Source organism: Schistocerca serialis, chromosome 12 (genome assembly GCF_023864345.2).
Source record: "Schistocerca serialis cubense isolate TAMUIC-IGC-003099 chromosome 12, iqSchSeri2.2, whole genome shotgun sequence".
In the NCBI taxonomy this organism is placed as follows: domain Eukaryota; kingdom Metazoa; phylum Arthropoda; class Insecta; order Orthoptera; family Acrididae; genus Schistocerca; species Schistocerca serialis.
The window spans coordinates 104562379-104582972 of NC_064649.1; the positions used below are offsets into that span (position 1 = coordinate 104562379).

Genomic DNA, 20594 nt, shown 5'->3' on the forward strand with positions numbered 1-20594 from the left:
TAAAAAGCTTGAGCTTTTGGAAAGTTACTAGCAAACTTTGGGAATTCTCTTTCATAATGAAATGCTCTCTCATAATGTAGTACTGATAATTTTTCCATTTTCTAATTATACAGCAATTAAGTACACAAGCTTGCTTAGCCGACTAGTCCATCTTTGGCTCTTTCTATTTCCTGTTTTTTATATTAATATAAAAAAATCTGGAAGAGTCTGGTATTTTATTATTTTTTGATAGGTGTATTTCGTGTGTCTTTAAAGAGGTATTGCACAAAAGCCTTTTGTCTATAAAGAGGTATTGCACAAAAGCCTTAAATGGTCTAGCCTTAAACGGTCAGAGCTATGTAAGACAAATTGTAACCAGGTGTGTGATTCATTTAGTTAAAATGTACATTCACTATATGTTAGGTGTCAGCCGGGGGGAACCCACTACTTGGCACTTCGGTGTATGTCAGAACGGTGTAAAGAAGTGAACTCTTTGTTATTTTGTTATTTGGTGCTGCTTACAGGTCTCAATTGAATATTGAAGCTCCTTGATGTTACAAAACTAATCAAAAAGAGGAAACATTGGGTTTTAATAAATATGAAGAGATTGGATACCCAGTTGCTGCAATGTTCTGCTGTTTATTTAACGAATGTTTGTTATGTCCATTAATAGTCAGAGAACAACAGGAGGAGGACACAGAAACTTCACGGGCATAATTACAGGTAATGCAACCAAATTGTGAACAAGGATTATAAATCATCCGTCACGGTGACAGTAATCTGCATCTTCGTCTTTTGGGAAATCATCCTCTGTCAGCCAGGCAGTGTTGGAGATCTTGAGATTCGGCATTTTACATTGCAGCTCAGTGAAATCATTTTCACTCTCATATGTCACACGTAGTTCCCTGTGGATGGAGAAAAAAGGATATCACACTGACACTTGTATTTCTGCAATTCATCATGCACTGTTTCTTATAATCCGATTTCTTATAATGCCACACACCAGATACACTGAAATCCTCACTGCTGTGATGTAAATGGGATACCGAGGAAATTTATCGGTTTATTTGGAATAGAGGGAAGTAAATTCTCATCAACAATAAACTTTACATTGAACAGGTCTGAACTTCAGAAGCATACACAGCCGATAGAGTTCTGCATAAATGCTTAGTTTGACATACCAAATAAGAACATCAGCTGATCAGTGTAACTGGAAGATGTAATACCTCACAACTCCCTTTGTTGTGACAATACAATCCCTTTAATTCTGTGGTTGTGATGTAGCAATTGTTTCCTTATATTTTGGTTCATGCTTCTTTTGATACTGATTAGGCACACACTTGAACAAGCATATCACTGCTGCCAAGCCATTTTAGTTTGTCACTAACAGAAGGAGGTATATGAAAAGGGTTACTTAATCCTCTTGTTCTGTTAGCAGTCACATACATCACATTAGAGGCTGCTTTTTGTGTGCACCAGTAAAACATCACAATAAATGACGTCAGTGGTGGCTCCTAAATAAACATTCACACTTGTCTCGCAAATGGGTTGTTTACATTTAATGGAATGTTTTGCTCCTATGATCGTATACTTTCTGACTTATCATTTTTCAGCATTAATTATGTTGCACATGCTCGTGCGTGTGCACAACATAATTAATGCTGAAAAATGATAAGTCAGAAAGTATACAATCATAGGACAAAACATTCCATTAAATGGAATGCGTGTGCACAACATAATTAATGCTGAAAAATGTGTGTGTGTGTGTGTGTGTGTGTGTGTGTGTGTGTGTGTGTGTGTGTGTGTGTGTGTATACAAGGTTTGGGAGGATAATTACAGTCTGTGAAGGCTGCAGTGAGACTGTTGATATATACCGAGCAGCTCGTCACTGCAGATGCGACGACCACGGGTGGCTAGGCTGTACAGATGGGACTTTTTGGTACGGAATGGGTGGCAGTTGTCGAAGTGGAGGTATTGTTGGTGTTAATAATCAGCATTGGGGTCTGAAGACTTCCGGCATAAGGAATCACCCCATTCTGCCAACGGCCTTGTCAAAGAGGGCAGAGGAGCGGACAGAGGTTCAGGGCACTCTTGTCCTTTGGGTGGGAAATTGCCCTTGAAGGCAGAAGAGTCAACAAAGATCAACGGCATGAGGATGCAGAAGGCAATGGAAACCACTGCATTAAAGACACGTAATGTGTATCCACAGGACCTGTGGCCTGTAACTGAAGTGCCATGACGTTCTCTCCATTGGCAAAAGATTCCAGAATAGTCCCCCATTTGGATCTCTGGGAGGAGACTGCCAAGGGGGAGGTTACCACAAGAAAAATATTGAACAATCAATGTAAGGATAATGTTCTACGAGTTGGGGTGTGGAATGTCAGAAGCTTGAATGTGGTAGGGAAACTAGAAAACTGAAACGGAAATGCAGAGGCTCAATCTAGATATAGTAGGGGTTAGTGAAGTGAAGTGGAAAGAAGACAAGGAGTTCTGGTCAGATGAGTACAGGGTAATATCAACAGCAGCAAACAGGAGTAGGATTCGTTATGAATAGGAAGAAAGTGTTACTGTGAACAGTTCAGTGATAGGGTTATTCTTATCAGAGTCGACAGGAAACCAATACTGAAAACGATAGTTCAGGTACACATGCCGATGTCACAAGCTGAAGCTGAAGAGATAGAGAAAGTGTATGTGGCTATTTAATTGGTAATACAGTACGTAAAGGGAGATAAAAATCTAATTGTCATGGGGGACTGGAATGCATTTTTAGGGGAAGGAGTAGAAGAAAAGGTTACAGAAATGTATGGGCTTTGGACAAGGAATGAGACAGGATAAAGATTAATTGAGTTCTGTAATAAACTTCACCTAGTAATAGTGAATACTCTGTTCAAGAATCAAAAGAGGAGGAGGTATACTTGGCAAAGGCTGGATGATATGGGAAGTTTTCCGTTAGATTACATCATGGTCAGACAGAGATTCCGAAATCGGATACTGGATTGTAAGGCGTACCCAGGAGCAGATATAGACTCAGATCACAACATAATAGTGATGGAGAGTAGGCTGAAGTTTAAAACATTAGTCTGGAAGAATCAATAAGCAAAGAAGTGGGATACAGAAGTACTAAGGAATGACGAGATATGCTTGAAGTTCTCTAAGGCTATACAGCAATAAGGAATAGCTCAGTAAGCAGTACAGTTGAAGGGGAATGGACATCTCTGAAAATGGTGATAACAGAAGTTGGGAAGTAAAACATAGGTACAAAGAAGGTAACTGCAAAGAAACCATGGGACACAGAAGAAATACTTTAATTGTTCAATGAAAGAAGGAAGTACAAAAATGTTTCGGGAGACTCAGGAACACAAGTTGCTGAGGATTGAGATAAATAGGATATGCAGGGAAGCTAAGACAAAATAGCTCCATAAAAATGTGAAGAAATCAAAAAAGAATTGATTTAAAAAATGGCTCAAATAGCTCTAAGCACTATGGGACTTAATATCTGAGGTCATCAGTCCCCTAGACTTAGAACTACTTAAACCTAGCTAACCTAAGGACACCAGACACATACATGCCTGAGGCAGGATTCGAACCTGCGATCATAGCAGCAGCACAGTTCCAGACTGTAGCACCTAGAACTGCTCGGCCACAGTGGCCAGCATGTGATCTACAAGCTAAGCTGCAACCATTGTGGTGGAAATTCGTGGTAAAGTCTTATGGGACCACTGAGGTTATCGGTCCCTAACCTTATGCACTACTTAGTCTAACTTAAACTTACAACTAAGGACAACACACACAAAACCATGCCCAAGGGAGGACTCGAAGCTCCAACAGAGGAGCCGCGCAGACTGTGACAAGTGCCTTAGACCGCGTAGCTCCCTCGCATGGCCCTGCAACCACTGTGCTGCATTCTATATAGGCATGACAACCAACAAGCTGTCTGCACGAATGGCCACCGACAAACTGTGGCTGAGGTACAAGTGGACCAGCCTGTTGCTGAACACGCTGCCAAACATGACATCCTTCATCCTTCCCACCAACACCAGCTTTTCTGAATTGCGCAGGTGGGAACTTTCCCTGCAATACATCCTACATTCCTGTAATGTTCCTGGACTCAACCGTCATTACTCATTGTCCTCACCCATCCAGCACCTTCCCTGTTCCCTTTCCAACACTACACAGCCGTCATTCCACCATCACACCCAGTCTGCTTACTTCTCTCCTTTCCCTCTACTTCTTTCACCCCCTCCCCCTCCCCCTCCACTTCTCCCCTCCCCTGCCCACCATCTAACCTGCAGTACTTCACTGTCCGCCACCTCTACCATACCATCCCTCCCCTCCCCGCCCCAGCTTCCTCCTCATCTCCACACAATCACCATTCCCATCACGCACTGGTGCTGCTCGCAGTGCGGTTTCAGTTGCCCGAGACTGCATTCGGGCATGTGTGGTCTGTTTGTGCATGCATGTGCGTATATTGTAGATGAAGGCCTTACTGACTGAAAACATTATTTGTGAGAGTCTTTCTGATGGGCCTATCTGCGACTCAGCATCTCTGCTAAATGGTGATTAACAAATGTCCTGTTCGTAATATTGTTACATTCCATCCTGGATTTTCCATTGCTATTAGCATTTCCTGGGAGACCAGTATTAGATTCTGATGCACCACTGCAGCTTTACTGTATCCCTTGGACCTTGACATTGACGATTAAACACAGAAATTGCGTCGGGATTTAATACAAAAGGCAGCGTTCAGTCTGGAGCACAGTCCCCCTTATAAAATTCCTCCATGGTCCCCTATTCAGTGCTAAATTGGTGCCTCTTCTGATGTTAACCCTATTACTTCAAAATCATTCTTAACTGAAACCAGGTACCTTCTGCTTGGTCTACCCCGACTACTCCTACCCTCTACTGCTGAACCCATGAGTCTCTTGGGTAACCTTGCTTCTCCCATGTGTGTAATGTGACCCCATCATCTAAGCCTGTTCGCCCTGACTGCTACATCTATAGAGTTCATTCCCAGTTTTTCTTTGATTTTCTCATTGTGGACACCCTCCTGCCATTGTTCCCATCTACTAGTACCTGGAATCATCCTAGCTACTTTCATATCCATAACCTCAACCTTATTGATAAGGTAACCTGAACTACAGTAGTACAAGTTTATATGCCAACTAGCTCTGCAGATGACGAAGAAATTGAAGAAATGTATGATGAAATAAAAGAAATTATTCAGATTGTGAAGGGAGACGAAAATTTAATAGTCATGGGTGACTGGAATTCGAGTGTAGGAAAAGGGAGAGAAGGAAACGTAGTAGGTGAATATGGATTGGGGGTAAGAAATGAAAGAGGAAGCCGCCTGGTAGAATTTTGTGCGGAGCACAACATAATTATAACTAACACTTGGTTTAAGAATCATGAAAGAAGGTTGTATACATGGAAGAACCCTGGAGATACTAAAAGGTATCAGATAGATTATATAATGGTAAGACAGAGATTTAGGAACCAGGTTTTAAATTGTAAGACATTTCCAGGGGCAGATATGGACTCTGACCACAATCTATTGGTTATGACCTGTAGATTAAAACTGAAGAAACTGCAAAAAGGTGGGAATTTAAGGAGATGGGACCTGGATAAACTGAAAGAACCAGAGGTTGTACAGAGATTCAGGGAGAGCATAAGGGAGCAATTGACAGGAATGGGGGAAATAAATACAGTAGAAGAAGAATGGGTAGCTTTGAGGGATGAAGTAGTGAAGGCAGCAGAGGATCAAGTAGGTAAAAAGACGAGGGCTAGTAGAAATCCTTGGGTAACAGAAGAAATATTGAATTTAATTGATGAAAGGAGAAAATATAAAAATGCAGTAAATGAAGCAGGCAAAAAGGAATACACACGTCTCAAAAATGAGATCGACAGGAAGTGCAAAATGGCTAAGCAGGGATGGCTAGAGGACAAATGTAAGGATGTAGAGGCCTATCTCACTAGGGGTAAGATAGATACTGCCTACAGGAAAATTAAAGAGACCTTTGGAGATAAGAGAACGACTGGTATGAATATCAAGAGCTCAGATGGAAACCCAGTTCTAAGCAAAGAAGGGAAAGCAGAAAGGTGGAAGGAGTATATAGAGGGTCTATACAAGGGCGATGTACTTGAGGACAATATTATGGAAATGGAAGAGGATGTAGATGAAGATGAAATGGGAGATACGAAACTGCGTGAAGAGTTTGACAGAGCACTGAAAGACCTGAGTCGAAACAAGGCCCCCGGAGTAGACAATATTCCATTGGAACTACTGACGGCCGTGGGAGAGCCAGTCCTGACAAAACTCTACCATCTGGTGAGCAAGATGTATGAAACAGGCGAAATACCCTCAGACTTCAAGAAGAATATAATAATTCCAATCCCAAAGAAAGCAGGTGTTGACAGATGTGAAAATTACCGAACTATCAGCTTAATAAGTCACAGCTGCAAAATACTAACACGAATTCTTTATAGACGAATGGAAAAACTAGTAGAAGCCAACCTCGGGGAAGATCAGTTTGGATTCCGTAGAAACACTGGAACACGTGAGGCAATACTGACCTTACGACTTATCTTAGAAGAAAGATTAAGGAAAGGCAAACCTACGTTTCTAGCATTTGTAGACTTAGAGAAAGCTTTTGACAATGTTGACTGGAATACTCTCTTTCAAATTCTGAAGGTGGCAGGGGTAAAATACAGGGAGCGAAAGGCTATTTACAATTTGTACAGAAACCAGATGGCAGTTATAAGAGTCGAGGGACATTAAAGGGAAGCAGTGGTTGGGAAGGGAGTAAGACAGGGTTGTAGCCTCTCCCCGATGTTGTTCAATCTGTATATTGAGCAAGCAGTAAAGGAAACAAAAGGAAAATTCGGGGTAGGTATTAAAATTCATGGAGAAGAAATAAAAACTTTGAGGTTCGCCGATGACATTGTGATTCTGTCAGAGACAGCAAAGGACTTGGAAGAGCAGTTGAATGGAATGGACAGTGTCTTGAAAGGAGGATATAAGATGAACATCAACAAAAGCAAAACAAGGATAATGGAATGTAGTCTAATTAAGTCGGGTGATGCTGAGGGAATTAGATTAGGAAATGAGGCACTTAAAGTAGTAAAGGAGTTTTGCTATTTGGGGAGCAAAATAACTGATGATGGTCGAAGTAGAGAGGATATAAAATGTAGGCTGGCAATGGCAAGGAAAGCGTTTCTGAAGAAGATAAATTTGTTAACATCCAGTATTGATTTAAGTGTCAGGAAGTCATTTCTGAAAGTATTCGTATGGAGTGTAGCCATGTATGGAAGTGAAACATGGACAATAAATAGTTTGGACAAGAAGAGAATAGAAGCTTTCGAAATGTGGTGCTACAGAAGAATGCAGAAGATTAGATGGGTAGATCACATAACTAATGAGGAAGTATTGAATAGGATTGGGGAGAAGAGAAGTTTGTGGCACAACTTGACCAGAAGAAGGGATCAGTTGGTAGGACATGTTCTGAGGCATCAAGGGATCACCAATTTAGTATTGGAGGGCAGCGTGGAGGGTAAAAATCGTAGAGGGAGACCAAGAGATGAATACACTAAGCAGATTCAGAAGGATGTAGGTTGCAGTAGGTACTGGGAGATGAAAAAGCTTGCACAGGATAGAGTGGCATGGAGAGCTGCATCAAACCAGTCTCAGGACTGAAGACCACAACAACAACAACAACCTGAATCCACCCAGCTTTCGCTCCCATACAGCAAAGTTGGTCGAAAGATTGAACGGTGCACAGATAACTTAGTCTTGGTACTGACTGCCTTCTTGCAGAAGAGAAGAGATCGTAGCTGAGCGCTCACTGCATTAGCTTTGCTACACCTCGCTTCCAGTTCTTTCACTATGTTGCCATCCTGTGAGAATATGCATCCTAAGAACTTGAAAGCCATCCACCTGTTCTAATTTTGTTCCTCCTATTTGGCACTCAATCCATTTATATCCCTTTCCCACTGACATTACTTTCGTTAATCATCATACCATAATCCTTACATTTCTGATCTAGCTCTGAAATATTACTTTGCAAACTTTCAATCGAATCTGCCATCACAACTAAGTCATCCGCATATGCGAGACTGCTTATTTTGTGTTCACATATCTTAATCTCACCCATACATATATTCTACAATAGAAAATATTTTATAGATATTTATGACCAAGTCTTGTAAAATTAACCAATCAAGTCCTTAAAACGTTAACATTTAACACATTGGTAGTCTTCTACAGCAACGAAAAAAAAATTGCAACATCAAAAAATAGTGTTGAGTGATAAAATTTTGGGACTATATTTGTCTAGGTAACATACTTAAGTGATTAACACTGCAAGATCACAGGTTAATGCAAGGGCAATAAGTCATTGCAAATATGAAATGTTGGTGCATCAATACCCAGTGAAACCACTAGACTGTTGAATGCAAACACACATACACTGTGTTGTACAAGTGCCGCATGTCAATTTGTGTGATGGAGTTCCATGTCTATTGCTCTTGCTCAGTCAGTGCAGTAACAGTTAATGCTGTTTCTGTCTGACACAAACTGTCGTTCGATTATGTCCCGTATCTGCTCGATTGGAGACAGAAATGGTGTTTGAGCACTCCAAGGCAATATCTTGGCACACTGTGGAGCATGTCTGATTACAACAGTGGTATGTGGATGAGCATTAACGTGTTGGAAAAAAACCCCTGGAGAGCTGTTCACAAATGGCAGCAAATACAGGGTGTATACATGGACAAGGAAAAAATTCCCGGATTTCCCTGTTGAAAATACACTTTCTCCTGGGTGAAAATACACTTTTTCTGTGTGAAGTGACAGTATAGTTTTCCTCGGAACTGTAAAACTAATCAATTCTTTGAATGTTTATGGTTTTATACACCGGTGTAGAATTTCCAGGCACTTTAGGAAATGAAACTCAGTTGGGAGGGGGGGTTGAAAGTAGTCAGCAGTGTGAAATTAAACACTTTGTTTCAAGAAAGGCGCAAATAAAACCTGAAACTAATAACATATATTAGGCTTCCGTAATTATGCGAACGTATTTTAATTCACTTGATAACTCCCAGTCACAGAAATCAGTTTTGTTTTCATTTAATGTGACAGCAATAAATGAAGAAACAGCAAAATCACTAAACGTAAACACATGTCACATGGAGACTAGCCACCTCCCCACTACAACTCAGACTGCTCTGAGCATCAGCCCCGGATCTACGATATTAGATAGTGGCGCCCAGCCACACATCTGTAGCCAGAAGCAGGAGAAGGTACTAATCATACGCGACTCAACTGTGCATGCTCAAGAGCCCACCTGCAACTGCTCAAACGAATCTGATGTAAACAGCTGTCAACGTTACGCTCATCGGAGGCAGTTTGTTGTTAGGAAGCATTGCATAGTCTTCCTAAAGCCTTTGACACCCTTGGCTGTTGTTGGCAGACGCTTGTACGAGTACTGTGTTTTGTTGTTGCATTTCCTTTGTGACTTAATTTTTATTTCTGTATTCTTTTCTCTCGTTTATTGCTCAGGTATTATTCTGCAGAAGCGGGATACAATAATATCCTTTGTGGAGTGTTGGTTCTTACCAGTCAGAATCACAAAAATTTAACTGAAAACTAAAACAATGAAAAAATTCCCAGGTTTCTCCCGCTTTTCTCCTGGATGAAAAAATTCCCAGGTTTTTCTCCGATCTCCCGATTGTCCCGGGTGGTATACACCCCGCAATAGGTCGAATCGGAGGATTGATGTAGAAATTCAGTCGGGGTGTGTGGGATGACCACGAGAGTATTCCTGCTGTCATAGAAAACTGCACTTCACGTCGTAACTCCTGGCGTAGGTCCAGTGTGTCACGCAAGCAGACAGATTGCTTGCAGGCCCTCGACTGGTATCCTTCTAACCGACACACAGCCATCACTGGCATCGAGGAAGAAACAGCTTTCATCAGAAAACAGGATAGACCTCCAGCCTGGCGCCCAATGAGCTCTCGCTTGACACCACTGAAGTTTCAAATGGTGGTGGTTTGGGATCAGTGAAATGTGTGCTACAGGGCGTCTGTGTGTGATGCCAACTGCTGCTCAAATTCTTGCAGCAGATGCAGATGCAGCCAGGGCCATATGCCGAACACAATGGTCTTCCCCCTCTGTAGTTCCACGTGGCCATCCGGAGTCCAGTCTTATTGCGACCGTACATTCTCGTGACCACTGATGCCACCGAGAAGGAACATCCATCTCCTCGTAGCCCTATTACACGATCTTGTTCGAACTCAGTGAGGTGCTGATAATGATGTCTTTGCTGCCTTAAAGGTGATCTTGACTAACATCAACTCACCATGGCCAATCTCAAACGTAACTAACACTCCTGACTGTTACAGCACATATTTAAAGCAAACCTGATTCGTGTCCTAATAGTGGCACTATTCGCAGCACTCTTCTGCAACTGCTGTGAAATTTGAACGGACATACTTTTTAGATGTAGAAACATGCCCATCAACTTTTGTTTGTCATACAACTCCTTCTGGGTGTTGTGATTTATTTTTCCTGGCCTCATATTTGACACTACTTCAGCTATTTGTGTGTCGAAGAAGAGCAGATGAAAGAATAAGGACAACTCACACTTCAGTGAGTGAAGAAAATCTCTGATCAGGCCAGGAATAGAATCCTGGACGCCAGGATCTAGAAGCAGTGAACTAATCACAAGGCGACCATATGCAGTTGTTGGGAATGAAGATCACTAATAAATGCAGAAAATATGCAGCTAAATTTCTAGCATTTGTAGACTTAGAGAAAGCTTTTGACAATGTTGACCGAAATACTCTTTCAAATTCTGAAGGTGGCAGGGGTAAAATACAGGGAGCAAAAGGCTATTTACAATTTGTACAGAAACCAGACGGTAGATATAAGAGTCGAGGGATACGAAAGGGAAGCAGTGGTTGGGAAGGGAGTGAGACAGGGTTGTAGCCTCTCCCCGATGTTATTCAATCTGTATATTGAGCAAGCAGTAAAGGAAACAAAATAAAAATTCGGAGTAGGTATTAAAATCCATGGAGAAGAAATAAAAACTTTGAGGTTCGCCGATGACATTGTAATTCTGTCAGAGACAGCAAAGGACTTGGAAGAGCAGTTGAACGGAATGGACAGTGTCCTGAAAGGAGGATATAAGATGAACATCAACAAAAGCAAAACGAGGATAATGGAATGCAGTCGAATTAAGTCGGGTGATGCTGAGTGAATTAGATTAGGAAATGAGACAAAGTAGTAAAGGGGTTTTGCTATCTGGGGAGCAAAATAACTGATGATGGTTGAAGTAGAGAGGATATAAAATGTAGACTGTCAATGGCAAGGAAAGCGTTTCTGAAGAAGAGAAAGTTGTTAACATCCAGTATTGATTTAAGTGTCAGGAAGTCATTTCTGAAAGTATTTGTATGGAGTGTAGCCATGTATGGAAGTGAAACGTGGACGATAAATAGTTTAGACAAGAAGAGAATAGAAGCTTTCGAAATGTGGTGCTACAGAATAATGCTGAAGATTAGGTGGGTAGATCACATAACTAATGAGGAGGTATTGAATAGAATTGGGGAGAAGAGGAGTTTGTGGCGGAACTTGGCTAGAAAGAGGGATGGGTAGGTAGGAGATGTTCTGAGGCTTCAAGGGATCACAAATTTAGCATTGGAGGGCAGCGTGGAGGGTAAAAATCGTAGAGGGAGACCAAGAGATGAATACACTAAGCAGATTCAGAAGGATGTAGGGTCAGTAGGTACTGGGAGATGAAGAGGCTTGCAGAGGATAGAGTAGCACGGAGAGCTGCATCAAACCAGCCTCAGGACTGAAGACCACAACAACAACAACAACAACAACATGTCGAAATTATTTGGAATGTGTAATTTCCCACTCCACTTCAAAAATATAGAATAAATCCAAAACATAAGCACAGAACTTTCTCAACAAAGAAGAATGATGGATAACGACTATCGACAATCGCCGTCAGCCTGAATCTTCAAGGTAAGTGCATGAAATTCATGTTTCTTTCACTGCTCTAAACTTAAAAGACTTGCTACAGCTGTTTTATTTAATGTGATGATTGCAACTTATGAATTAAATTTTGATTAAGTTTGGCTCTATGGAGAGAGGGAGTATTATAACCTGGAGTGCAAGACCCCATGGGTAGTAATGCAGATCCTCTTTGGTCAGTGACCACACTAGTAATGGCTAGGTTTGAGCAATGAATATTACAACTCAATGCTCTCATCCACCTATCCTTACAGTAATCCAAAAATGACTGTTTCTAACCAGAATCTTGACTAGTAACAAAATGACTCTGAACATTTCTTTCCATCAACAAACATTTCAACTCCAGCTGTGGTGTCTCAGAGACCCACCAACCTTTCAGATTTCCCTAACTTCTCCATAGAATTCAGTTACCTCATAATTATTAGTTATCCTCGTTTCTGAGACGAGCCGATGCTCTGTTTTCACATACAGTCGTATGCAAGATACGTAAATTCACCGATACAGGAGTGGTACAAGGAACAGACTGAGCAATACTTCTCACCTGAGCTTCAATAGCCTGTTGGGAAATTCACCAAATGGCACAGCTTTGATATTGCCGCTCCTCAATATATCGAGACACTGTAGCTCCTTCAATTCCACAATGAGTCGAAGGCTTGGCTGTAGTTTAGCCAAGTCCTCAGTGCATTGAAGAATTAGTGTGTGCAGAGATGGTAGCTGTGAAATATAAGCCATGGCAGTGCCACTCAGCCCATTGCACCGGGAAAGCTCCAATCTGAAGAAAGAAAAGTAATCATCATCACACACCATGCTGGGTACTATATACACAGTGGCCTCATTAGACTGCCAACGCTGTCTTTGACGTGTAAATTTACAAGTTCCCACCAAAAATAATTTGCAGTTGAGTATCTCAATAAACGGGGCTGTTGAACATAATAATAATAATAATAATAATAATAATAATAATAATAATAATAATGATAATAATACAACACAGAACAAAAATGCTGTTGCAAAGGAGCACGAGGATGTAAAGAGCAACTGATAATAGATGCAGAGGTGACATAGCAAGCTAAAATTAAACAAAAGTCGCTACACTACGCATACATTGATTACCAAAAAGCTTTTGATAGTGTACCCCACTCATGGTTACTACAGATATTGGAAATATACAAAGTAGATCCTAAATTGATACAGTTCCTAAACATAGTTATGAAAAACTGGAAAACCACACTTAATATCCAAATAAATTCAAATATCATCACATAACAGCCAATACAGATTAAGTGTGGAATATACCAAGGAGACCCATTAAGTCCTTTCTGGTTCTGCCTTGCTCTGAACCCACTATCCAACATGCTAAATAATACAAATTATGGATACAATATTACTGGAACATACCCACACAAAATCACACATTTGCTATACATGGATGATCTAAAACTACTGGCAGCAACAAATCAACAACTCAACCAATTACTAAAGATAACAGAAGTATTCAGCAATGATATAAATATGGCTTTTGGAACAGACAAATGTAAGAAAAATAGCATAGTCAAGGGAAAACACACTAAACAAGAAGATTACATAATGGGTAACCACACTGCACAGAAGCAATGGAAAAAACAGATGCCTAAAATATCTAGGATACAGACAAAAAATAGGAATAGATAATACAAATATTAAGGAAGAACTAAAAGAAAAATATAGACAAAGACTAACAAAAATACTGAAAACAGAATTGACAGCAAGAAACAAGACAAAAGCTATAAATACTTATGCTATACCAGTATTGACCTACTCATTTGGAGTAGTGAAATGGAGTAACACAGACCCAGAAGCACTCAATACACTTACACGATCAAAATGCCACAAATATAGAATACATCACATACATTCAGCAACAGAAAGATTCACATTAAGCAGAAAGGAAGGAGGAAGGGGATTTATCAACATCAAAAACCTACATTATGGACAGGTAGACAATTTAAGAAAATTCTTTCTAGAACGAGCAGAAACCAGCAAAATACACAAAGCAATCACCCATATAAATACATCGGCTACACCACTGCAATTTCATAACCACTTCTACAACCCTTTAGATCACATAACATCAACAGATACGAAGAAAGCAAATTGGAAAAAGAAAACACTTCATGGCAAGCACCCTTATCATCTAACACAGCCACACATCAATCAAGACACATCCAACACATGGCTAAGAAAAGGCAATATATACAGTGAGACGTAAGGATTCATGATTGCAATACAGGATCAAACAATATACACCAGATATTACAGCAAGGATATTATTGAAGACCCCAATACCACAACAGATAAATGCAGACTTTGCAAACAACAAATAGAAACAGTAGATCACATAACAAGTGGATGTACAATACTAGCAAATACAGAATACCCCAGAAGACATGACAATGTAGCAAAAATAATACATCAACAGCTTGCCTTACAACATAAACTTATAAAACAACACGTTCCCACATACAAGTATGTACCACAAAATATACTGGAGAATGATGAATACAAATTATACTGGAACAGAACCGTTATAACAGATAAAACAACACCACATAATAAACCTGACATCATATTCACCAATAAAAAGAAGAAATTAACACAACTAACCGAAATATCCATACCCAATACAACAAATATACAAAAGAAAACAGGAGAAAAAATTGAAAAATACATACAACTGGCTGAGGAAGTCAAGGACATGTGGCATCAGGATAAAGTTGACATTACTACAGGAGTCATACCACACAATATCCACCAGTACATCAACGCAATACAGCTACATCCAAACTTATGTATACAACTACAGAAATCAGTAATTATTGATACATGTTCGATTACCTGAAAGTTCCTAAATGCAATGTAACACATACCGTACAGTTAAAAGGAAATGACGCTTGATAAAGGTCCGCGTCACTTTCAATTTTTAACCAGACTTAACGTCTGAGAAAGTAAAGAAAAAACAATAATAATAATAATAATAATAATTTTTGTGTTAACAATCAGCAATGAAACTGGAAAATGTCTCTGTTTTTGCAGTGAACACAATACATCACTTCACTACACAATATTATACACCACTTTGCAAAACAACATGGTAAACAAGCATCACATACAAGTTATTTTATTTGCATCTTCTTACTTATTACATACTGGGAAGTCATTTATACAAAGTACATATTCATATCCACATGAAATGCTCATGTGAATTGAGCCTGCATCTAAATCATGTTAATTCAAGAATATTTTGTGTACTTTGTCACTCCTTTTTAATTTCGTTCTGTAAATTTTCTTTATTCTAATATATTTGTAACTAAACATTTTGGTTACTGAAATATTCATAAATGATAAACCAAAATGAACTGCCCTGTGTGAAATCAGTGCTAGAGAGAAGCACTCTATGATTGTGAATGAAATGGTCTCGAAACTTGAAAACTCCTGTTCTTGTAAACAGAACACGACAATGAGACTGTCAACAAAAATAATAAAAAAGAGATAAGTAGGAAAAATATGCATTTATAATTAACACTGGCCGCAAAAATATAATGTAACTTTTCCTCTTATTTTATCTCCCTCAGGGGGAGAATTCACACAGAGAGGCCGGCAGGTTGTGATACCTTGGGGTGGCAATCCCATCACACAAATTTATATGTGCAGAGTTCGTGATGCAGCCCGGGGATTGTAAAACTGCTGACAAACTCACAAACACCCTCTGATACAAGGCTGCATCAACTGGTAGAAAATGGGAGATCTTATAGGAGAAACAATTTGGCGTTACGCATTACTCACTGAAATGACAAAGGTCATCAGATATAGAATGAAATTTTCACTCTACAGCGGAGTGTGTGCTGATATGAAACTTCCTGGCAGATTAAAACTGTGTGCCGGACCGAGACTCGATCTCGGGACCTTTGCCTTTCGCGGGCAGGTGCTCTACCAACTGAGCTACCCAAGCATGACTCACGACCTGTCCGACATCTTTAATTCCACCAGTACCGCATCACCCACCTTCCAAACTTCACAGAAGCTCTCCTGCAAACCTTGCAGAACTAGCACTCCTGGAAGAAAGGACATTGCGGAGACATGGCCTAGCGACAGACCGCGGTCGTGAGTCGTGCTTGGGTAGCTCAGTTGGTAGAGCACTTGCCCACGAAAGGCAAAGGTCCCGAGTTCGAGTCTCGGTCCAGCACACAGTTTTAATCTGCCAGGAAGTTTCGTCATTGGATATGTTTTCATAGCACATTGGAACTCTTTGCCAGGCGCAGTGCGTATTGTGTTCAAGCATAATGATTTTTCTGGAGACTAGAAATCTACTCTGTAGGAATCAGCATGGGTTTCGAAAAAGACAGTCATGTGAAACCCAGCTCGCGCTATTCGTCCACGAGACTCAGAGGGCCATAGACACGGGTTCACAGGTAGATGCCGTGTTTCTTGACTTCCGCAAGGTGTTCGATACAGTTCCCCACAGTCATTTAATGAACAAAGTAAGAGCATATGGACTATCAGACCAATTGTGTGATTGGATTGAGGAGTTCCTAGATAACAGGACGCAGCATGTCATTCTCAATGGAGAGAAGTCTTCCGAAGTAAGAGTGATTTCAGGTGTGCCGCAGGGGAGTGTCATAGGACCGTTGCTATTCACAATATACATAAATGACCTGCTGGATGACATCGGAAGTTCACTGAGACTTTTTGCAGATGATGCTGTGGTGTATCGAGAGGTTGTAACAACGGAAAATTGTACTGAAATGCAGGAGGAGCTGCAGCGAATTGACGCGTGGTGCAGGGAATGGCAATTCAATCTCAATGTAGACAAGTGTAATGTGCTGCAAATACACAGAAAGATAGATCCCTTATCATTTAGCTACAATATAGCAGATCAGTAACTGGAAGAAGTTAATTCCATAAATTATCTGGGAGTAGGCATTAGGAGTGATTTAAAATGGAATAATCATATAATGTTGATCGTCGGTAAAGCAGATGCCACACTGAGATTCATTGGAAGAATCCTAAGGAAATGCAATCCGAAAACAAAGGAAGTAGGTTACAGTACACTTGTTCGCCCACTGCTTGAATACTGCTCAGCAGTGTGGGATCCGTACCAGATAGGGTTGATAGAAGATATAGAGAAGATCCAACGGAGAGCAGCGCACTTCGTTACAGGATCATTTAGTAATCGCAAAAGCGTTACGGAGATGATAGATAAACTCCAGTGGAAGACTCTGCAGGAGAGACGCTCAGTAGCTCGGTACGGGCTTTTGTCAAAGTTTCGAGAACATACCTTCACCGAAGAGTCAAGCAGTATATTGCTCCCTCCTACGTATATCTCGCGAAGAGACCATGAGGATAAAATCAGAGAAATTAGAGCCCACATAGAGGCATACCGACAATCCTTCTTTCCACGAACAATATGAGACTGGAATAGAAGGGAGAACCGATAGAGGTACTCAAGGTACCCTCCGCCACACACCGTCAGGTGGCTTGCGGAGTATGGATGTAGATGTAGATTGCAACGTGGCACTGACTCCAATTGTTTGAAGCCCCTGTGGAAATATTGCCTCTATTAACCACCCGTAATTGCGAAAGTGTTGCCGGTGCAGGATTTTGTGCACTTATTAACCTCTCCACGTCTCAAATGTTCAATGGGATTCATGTTGGGTGATCTTGGTGACCGAGCATCCAGAATACTCTTCAGAGCAATCACAAAGAATTGTTGCCTGGTGAGATGGTGCATTGATGTCCACAAAAATTTAATCACAGTTTCAGAACACGAAGTCCGTGAATAGCTGCAAATGGTCTCCAAACAGCTGAACATAACCATTTCCAGCCAATGATCAGTTTGGTTGCTCCAGAGGACCCAGTCCACTCCATGTAAATAAAGTGATCATCATCATGGAGCCACCAGTAGCTTGCACAGTGCCTTATTGACAGCTTCGGTCCACGGCTTTATGAGATCTGTGCTACATCAAACCCTACCATCACCTTTTATCGAGTGCAATTGATATTTATCTGACACACCACGGTTTTCCAGTCATCTAGGGTCCATTTGATATGGTCACGAGACCAGGAGAGGTGCTATAGCCAATGTCGTGCTGTCAGCCAAGGCACTTTCGTCTGTCATCTGCTGCCGTAGCCCATTAACGCCAAATTTTGCAACATTGTCTTAACAGATACATTCATTACGAACCCCACATTGATTTCTGGTATTATTTCACATAGTATTGAGTGCGTGTTAGCACTGACAACTCTACGCGAATCTCACTGTTCTCAGTCTAAATTAAGGCCGTCGCCCACTGCGATGTCGGTGGAAATGCCTGAAATTTGTTATTCTCAACACATGCTTGACACTATAGATCTCAGAGTATTGAATTCTCTAACAGGGTGTATACGTGGACAAGGGAAAAAATCCTGGATTTCGCAGTTAAAACCACACTTTCCCCCAGGTGAAATTACACTTTTTCCGTGTTAAATGACAGTCTACTCTTCCTCGGCACTGAAAAACTCAATCCTTTTAATATTTATGGTTTTATATACCAACGTAGAATTTCCAGGCACTTTAGAAAATGAAACTCAGGGGAGAAAACACATTTTGAAAGACCTTTGATATGCAGCAACATGTACACTACATATTTTTGTATAACGAAGGTATAAATTTGAATTCCACCAAACACCGCATGTCACTTTCCGAAGCACTGAAATCAAGATTGCGCAACTGCCAGTCATAGATCATGTCAGGTCATCTCACGAGCTGATGACAGCATAGGACACGTGATGTAGACAGCCAATAGCAAGATTACTCTTCAGTAGCGTGAACACACAAATAAGAAAAGTTAATGGCTTAAATTAATATACATAGTATTCAGATGTAATATTGGTCTCTAAGTTTAATAAGCTGGAAGAGAAGCTAAGCTTCCACGAATAATATTGATCTTTCTTGCGCGTGTTACACTTATAAGATACATCACACACTTGTGCTAGTAAAATTTTTAATAAAGACGTAAATGTCTGATCTTCTGGGCTTGCATTCTTCAAAATAGTCATCCTCAAACAGTTGATTTTTATATGAGAGTCAAACGCTTTGTGATTTAAGAAATTCATTGTACATCTCGCACATAGTTTTATCTTGCATAAAAGGAAATCTGCTTCGAATGTAACGCTTTTCAAACCACCATTTGCAATATTTTCCCGCGACCTGTTAGAAAAGGGTTCATTTCAGCAGTTGCAAGAGAGGACCAGATAACAGGCATCACCGGGCTTACGCAGCTACAATCACGCAGGAAGCCCATATGTTCGTACAGGTAAGACATTAAAAGATCTTGCATTATGTCATAAAAGAAGAGAGACAAAAGAGGATGCTTTAAGAGCGTCAGAATTTCGTCAACCATAAAAAAATGCATAATTCGGCTTAAAATGCACATTCATACGTAAATTTTCTTGGCGTACCAGTACTTTATTATGGCATAATGCCATATGTGCACTTGAAATGCAGCAAACAGTTGAAACTAGCCAATAGTGTGAAATTAAACGCTTCGTTTCAAATAAATTGACTGCCTCGGCAGAAAAGATTAATAAAAGCCAAATCTCTTTAGACTTCATTTTTCTGTAAGGCGATGAATGCTTGACTGTCAGAAAGGTGGGAATAAAGTCTGAAACTAACAACATATTTTAGCCTTCCGTAATTATGCGCATGTATTTTAATTCATTTGATATCTCCCGGCCACAAAAATCCATTTTGTTATCATTTAACATGAGAACAATAAACGATGAGGAAATAACAAAATCACTGAACGTAAACACAGGTCACGTGGAGACGACCCATCTCCCCCCCACAGCTCAGACTGCTCTGTGCATCAGCCCCAGATTTACTTTATTTCCGAACCGAGGCAAAATTAAGTAGTGGCGCCCCACCATACTTCTGTAACCAGAAGTGGGAGAAGGTACTACTCATACGCAACTCACCTGCGCATGTGCAAGAGCCCAACCGCAATTGCTCAAATGAATATAATTTAAACAGTTGTAACGTCACGTTCATCGGAGACAATTTGTTGTTATAAAGCATTGCATAGTCTTCCTGAAGCCTTTGACACACTGCTGTTGGCAGACACTTGTATGAGCATTGTTTTGTTGTTGCAGACGACATTTCCTTTACAACTTAAGTGTCATTTTCATTTTTTTTTCTCTCGTTCATGTTTTGTTACAACAGTATTATTCTGCTCTAGTGGGATACAGTAATTTCCTTTGTTAGAGTATTGGTTCTCACCAGTCAAAATCACAAAAATTTAACTGAAAACTAAAACAATGAAAAATTCCCGGAATTCTCAACAATTCCCGGGTTTTTCCCGGTTTTTCCCAGATGAAAAAATTCCCGGGTTTTTCCCGGATCTCCCAGTTGTCCCGGGTCGTATACACCCTGTCTAATGATTTATGAACTGGAAAGAGCTATGCGTCTGGCTCAACTACCATTCTACATTCAAAGTCTTAATTCCCACAGTGCAGCCATAATCACATCAGAAACCTTTTCACACTAATCAGCTGAGAAAAATGACAGCTTGCCAAT

The 20594-nt window shown here is 40.5% G+C and overlaps 1 protein-coding gene across 3 annotated transcripts in view; it reads right to left on the bottom strand.

Annotated features, from left to right (window-relative positions):
* Positions 1 to 591: 591 nt before the first annotated feature.
* Positions 592 to 20594, bottom strand: part of LOC126428057 (uncharacterized) — a 168827-nt gene continuing 148824 nt past the window's right edge. For all 3 annotated transcript variants that reach the window (XM_050089934.1, XM_050089933.1, XM_050089935.1), the window contains 2 exons: positions 12546 to 12776; positions 592 to 884 (listed from right to left, as the gene is read on the bottom strand). In XM_050089934.1, the coding sequence (XP_049945891.1) occupies positions 737 to 884; positions 12546 to 12776 (379 nt within the window). In that variant the 3' untranslated portion in view covers positions 592 to 736. The remainder of the gene's footprint in view (positions 885 to 12545; positions 12777 to 20594) is intronic.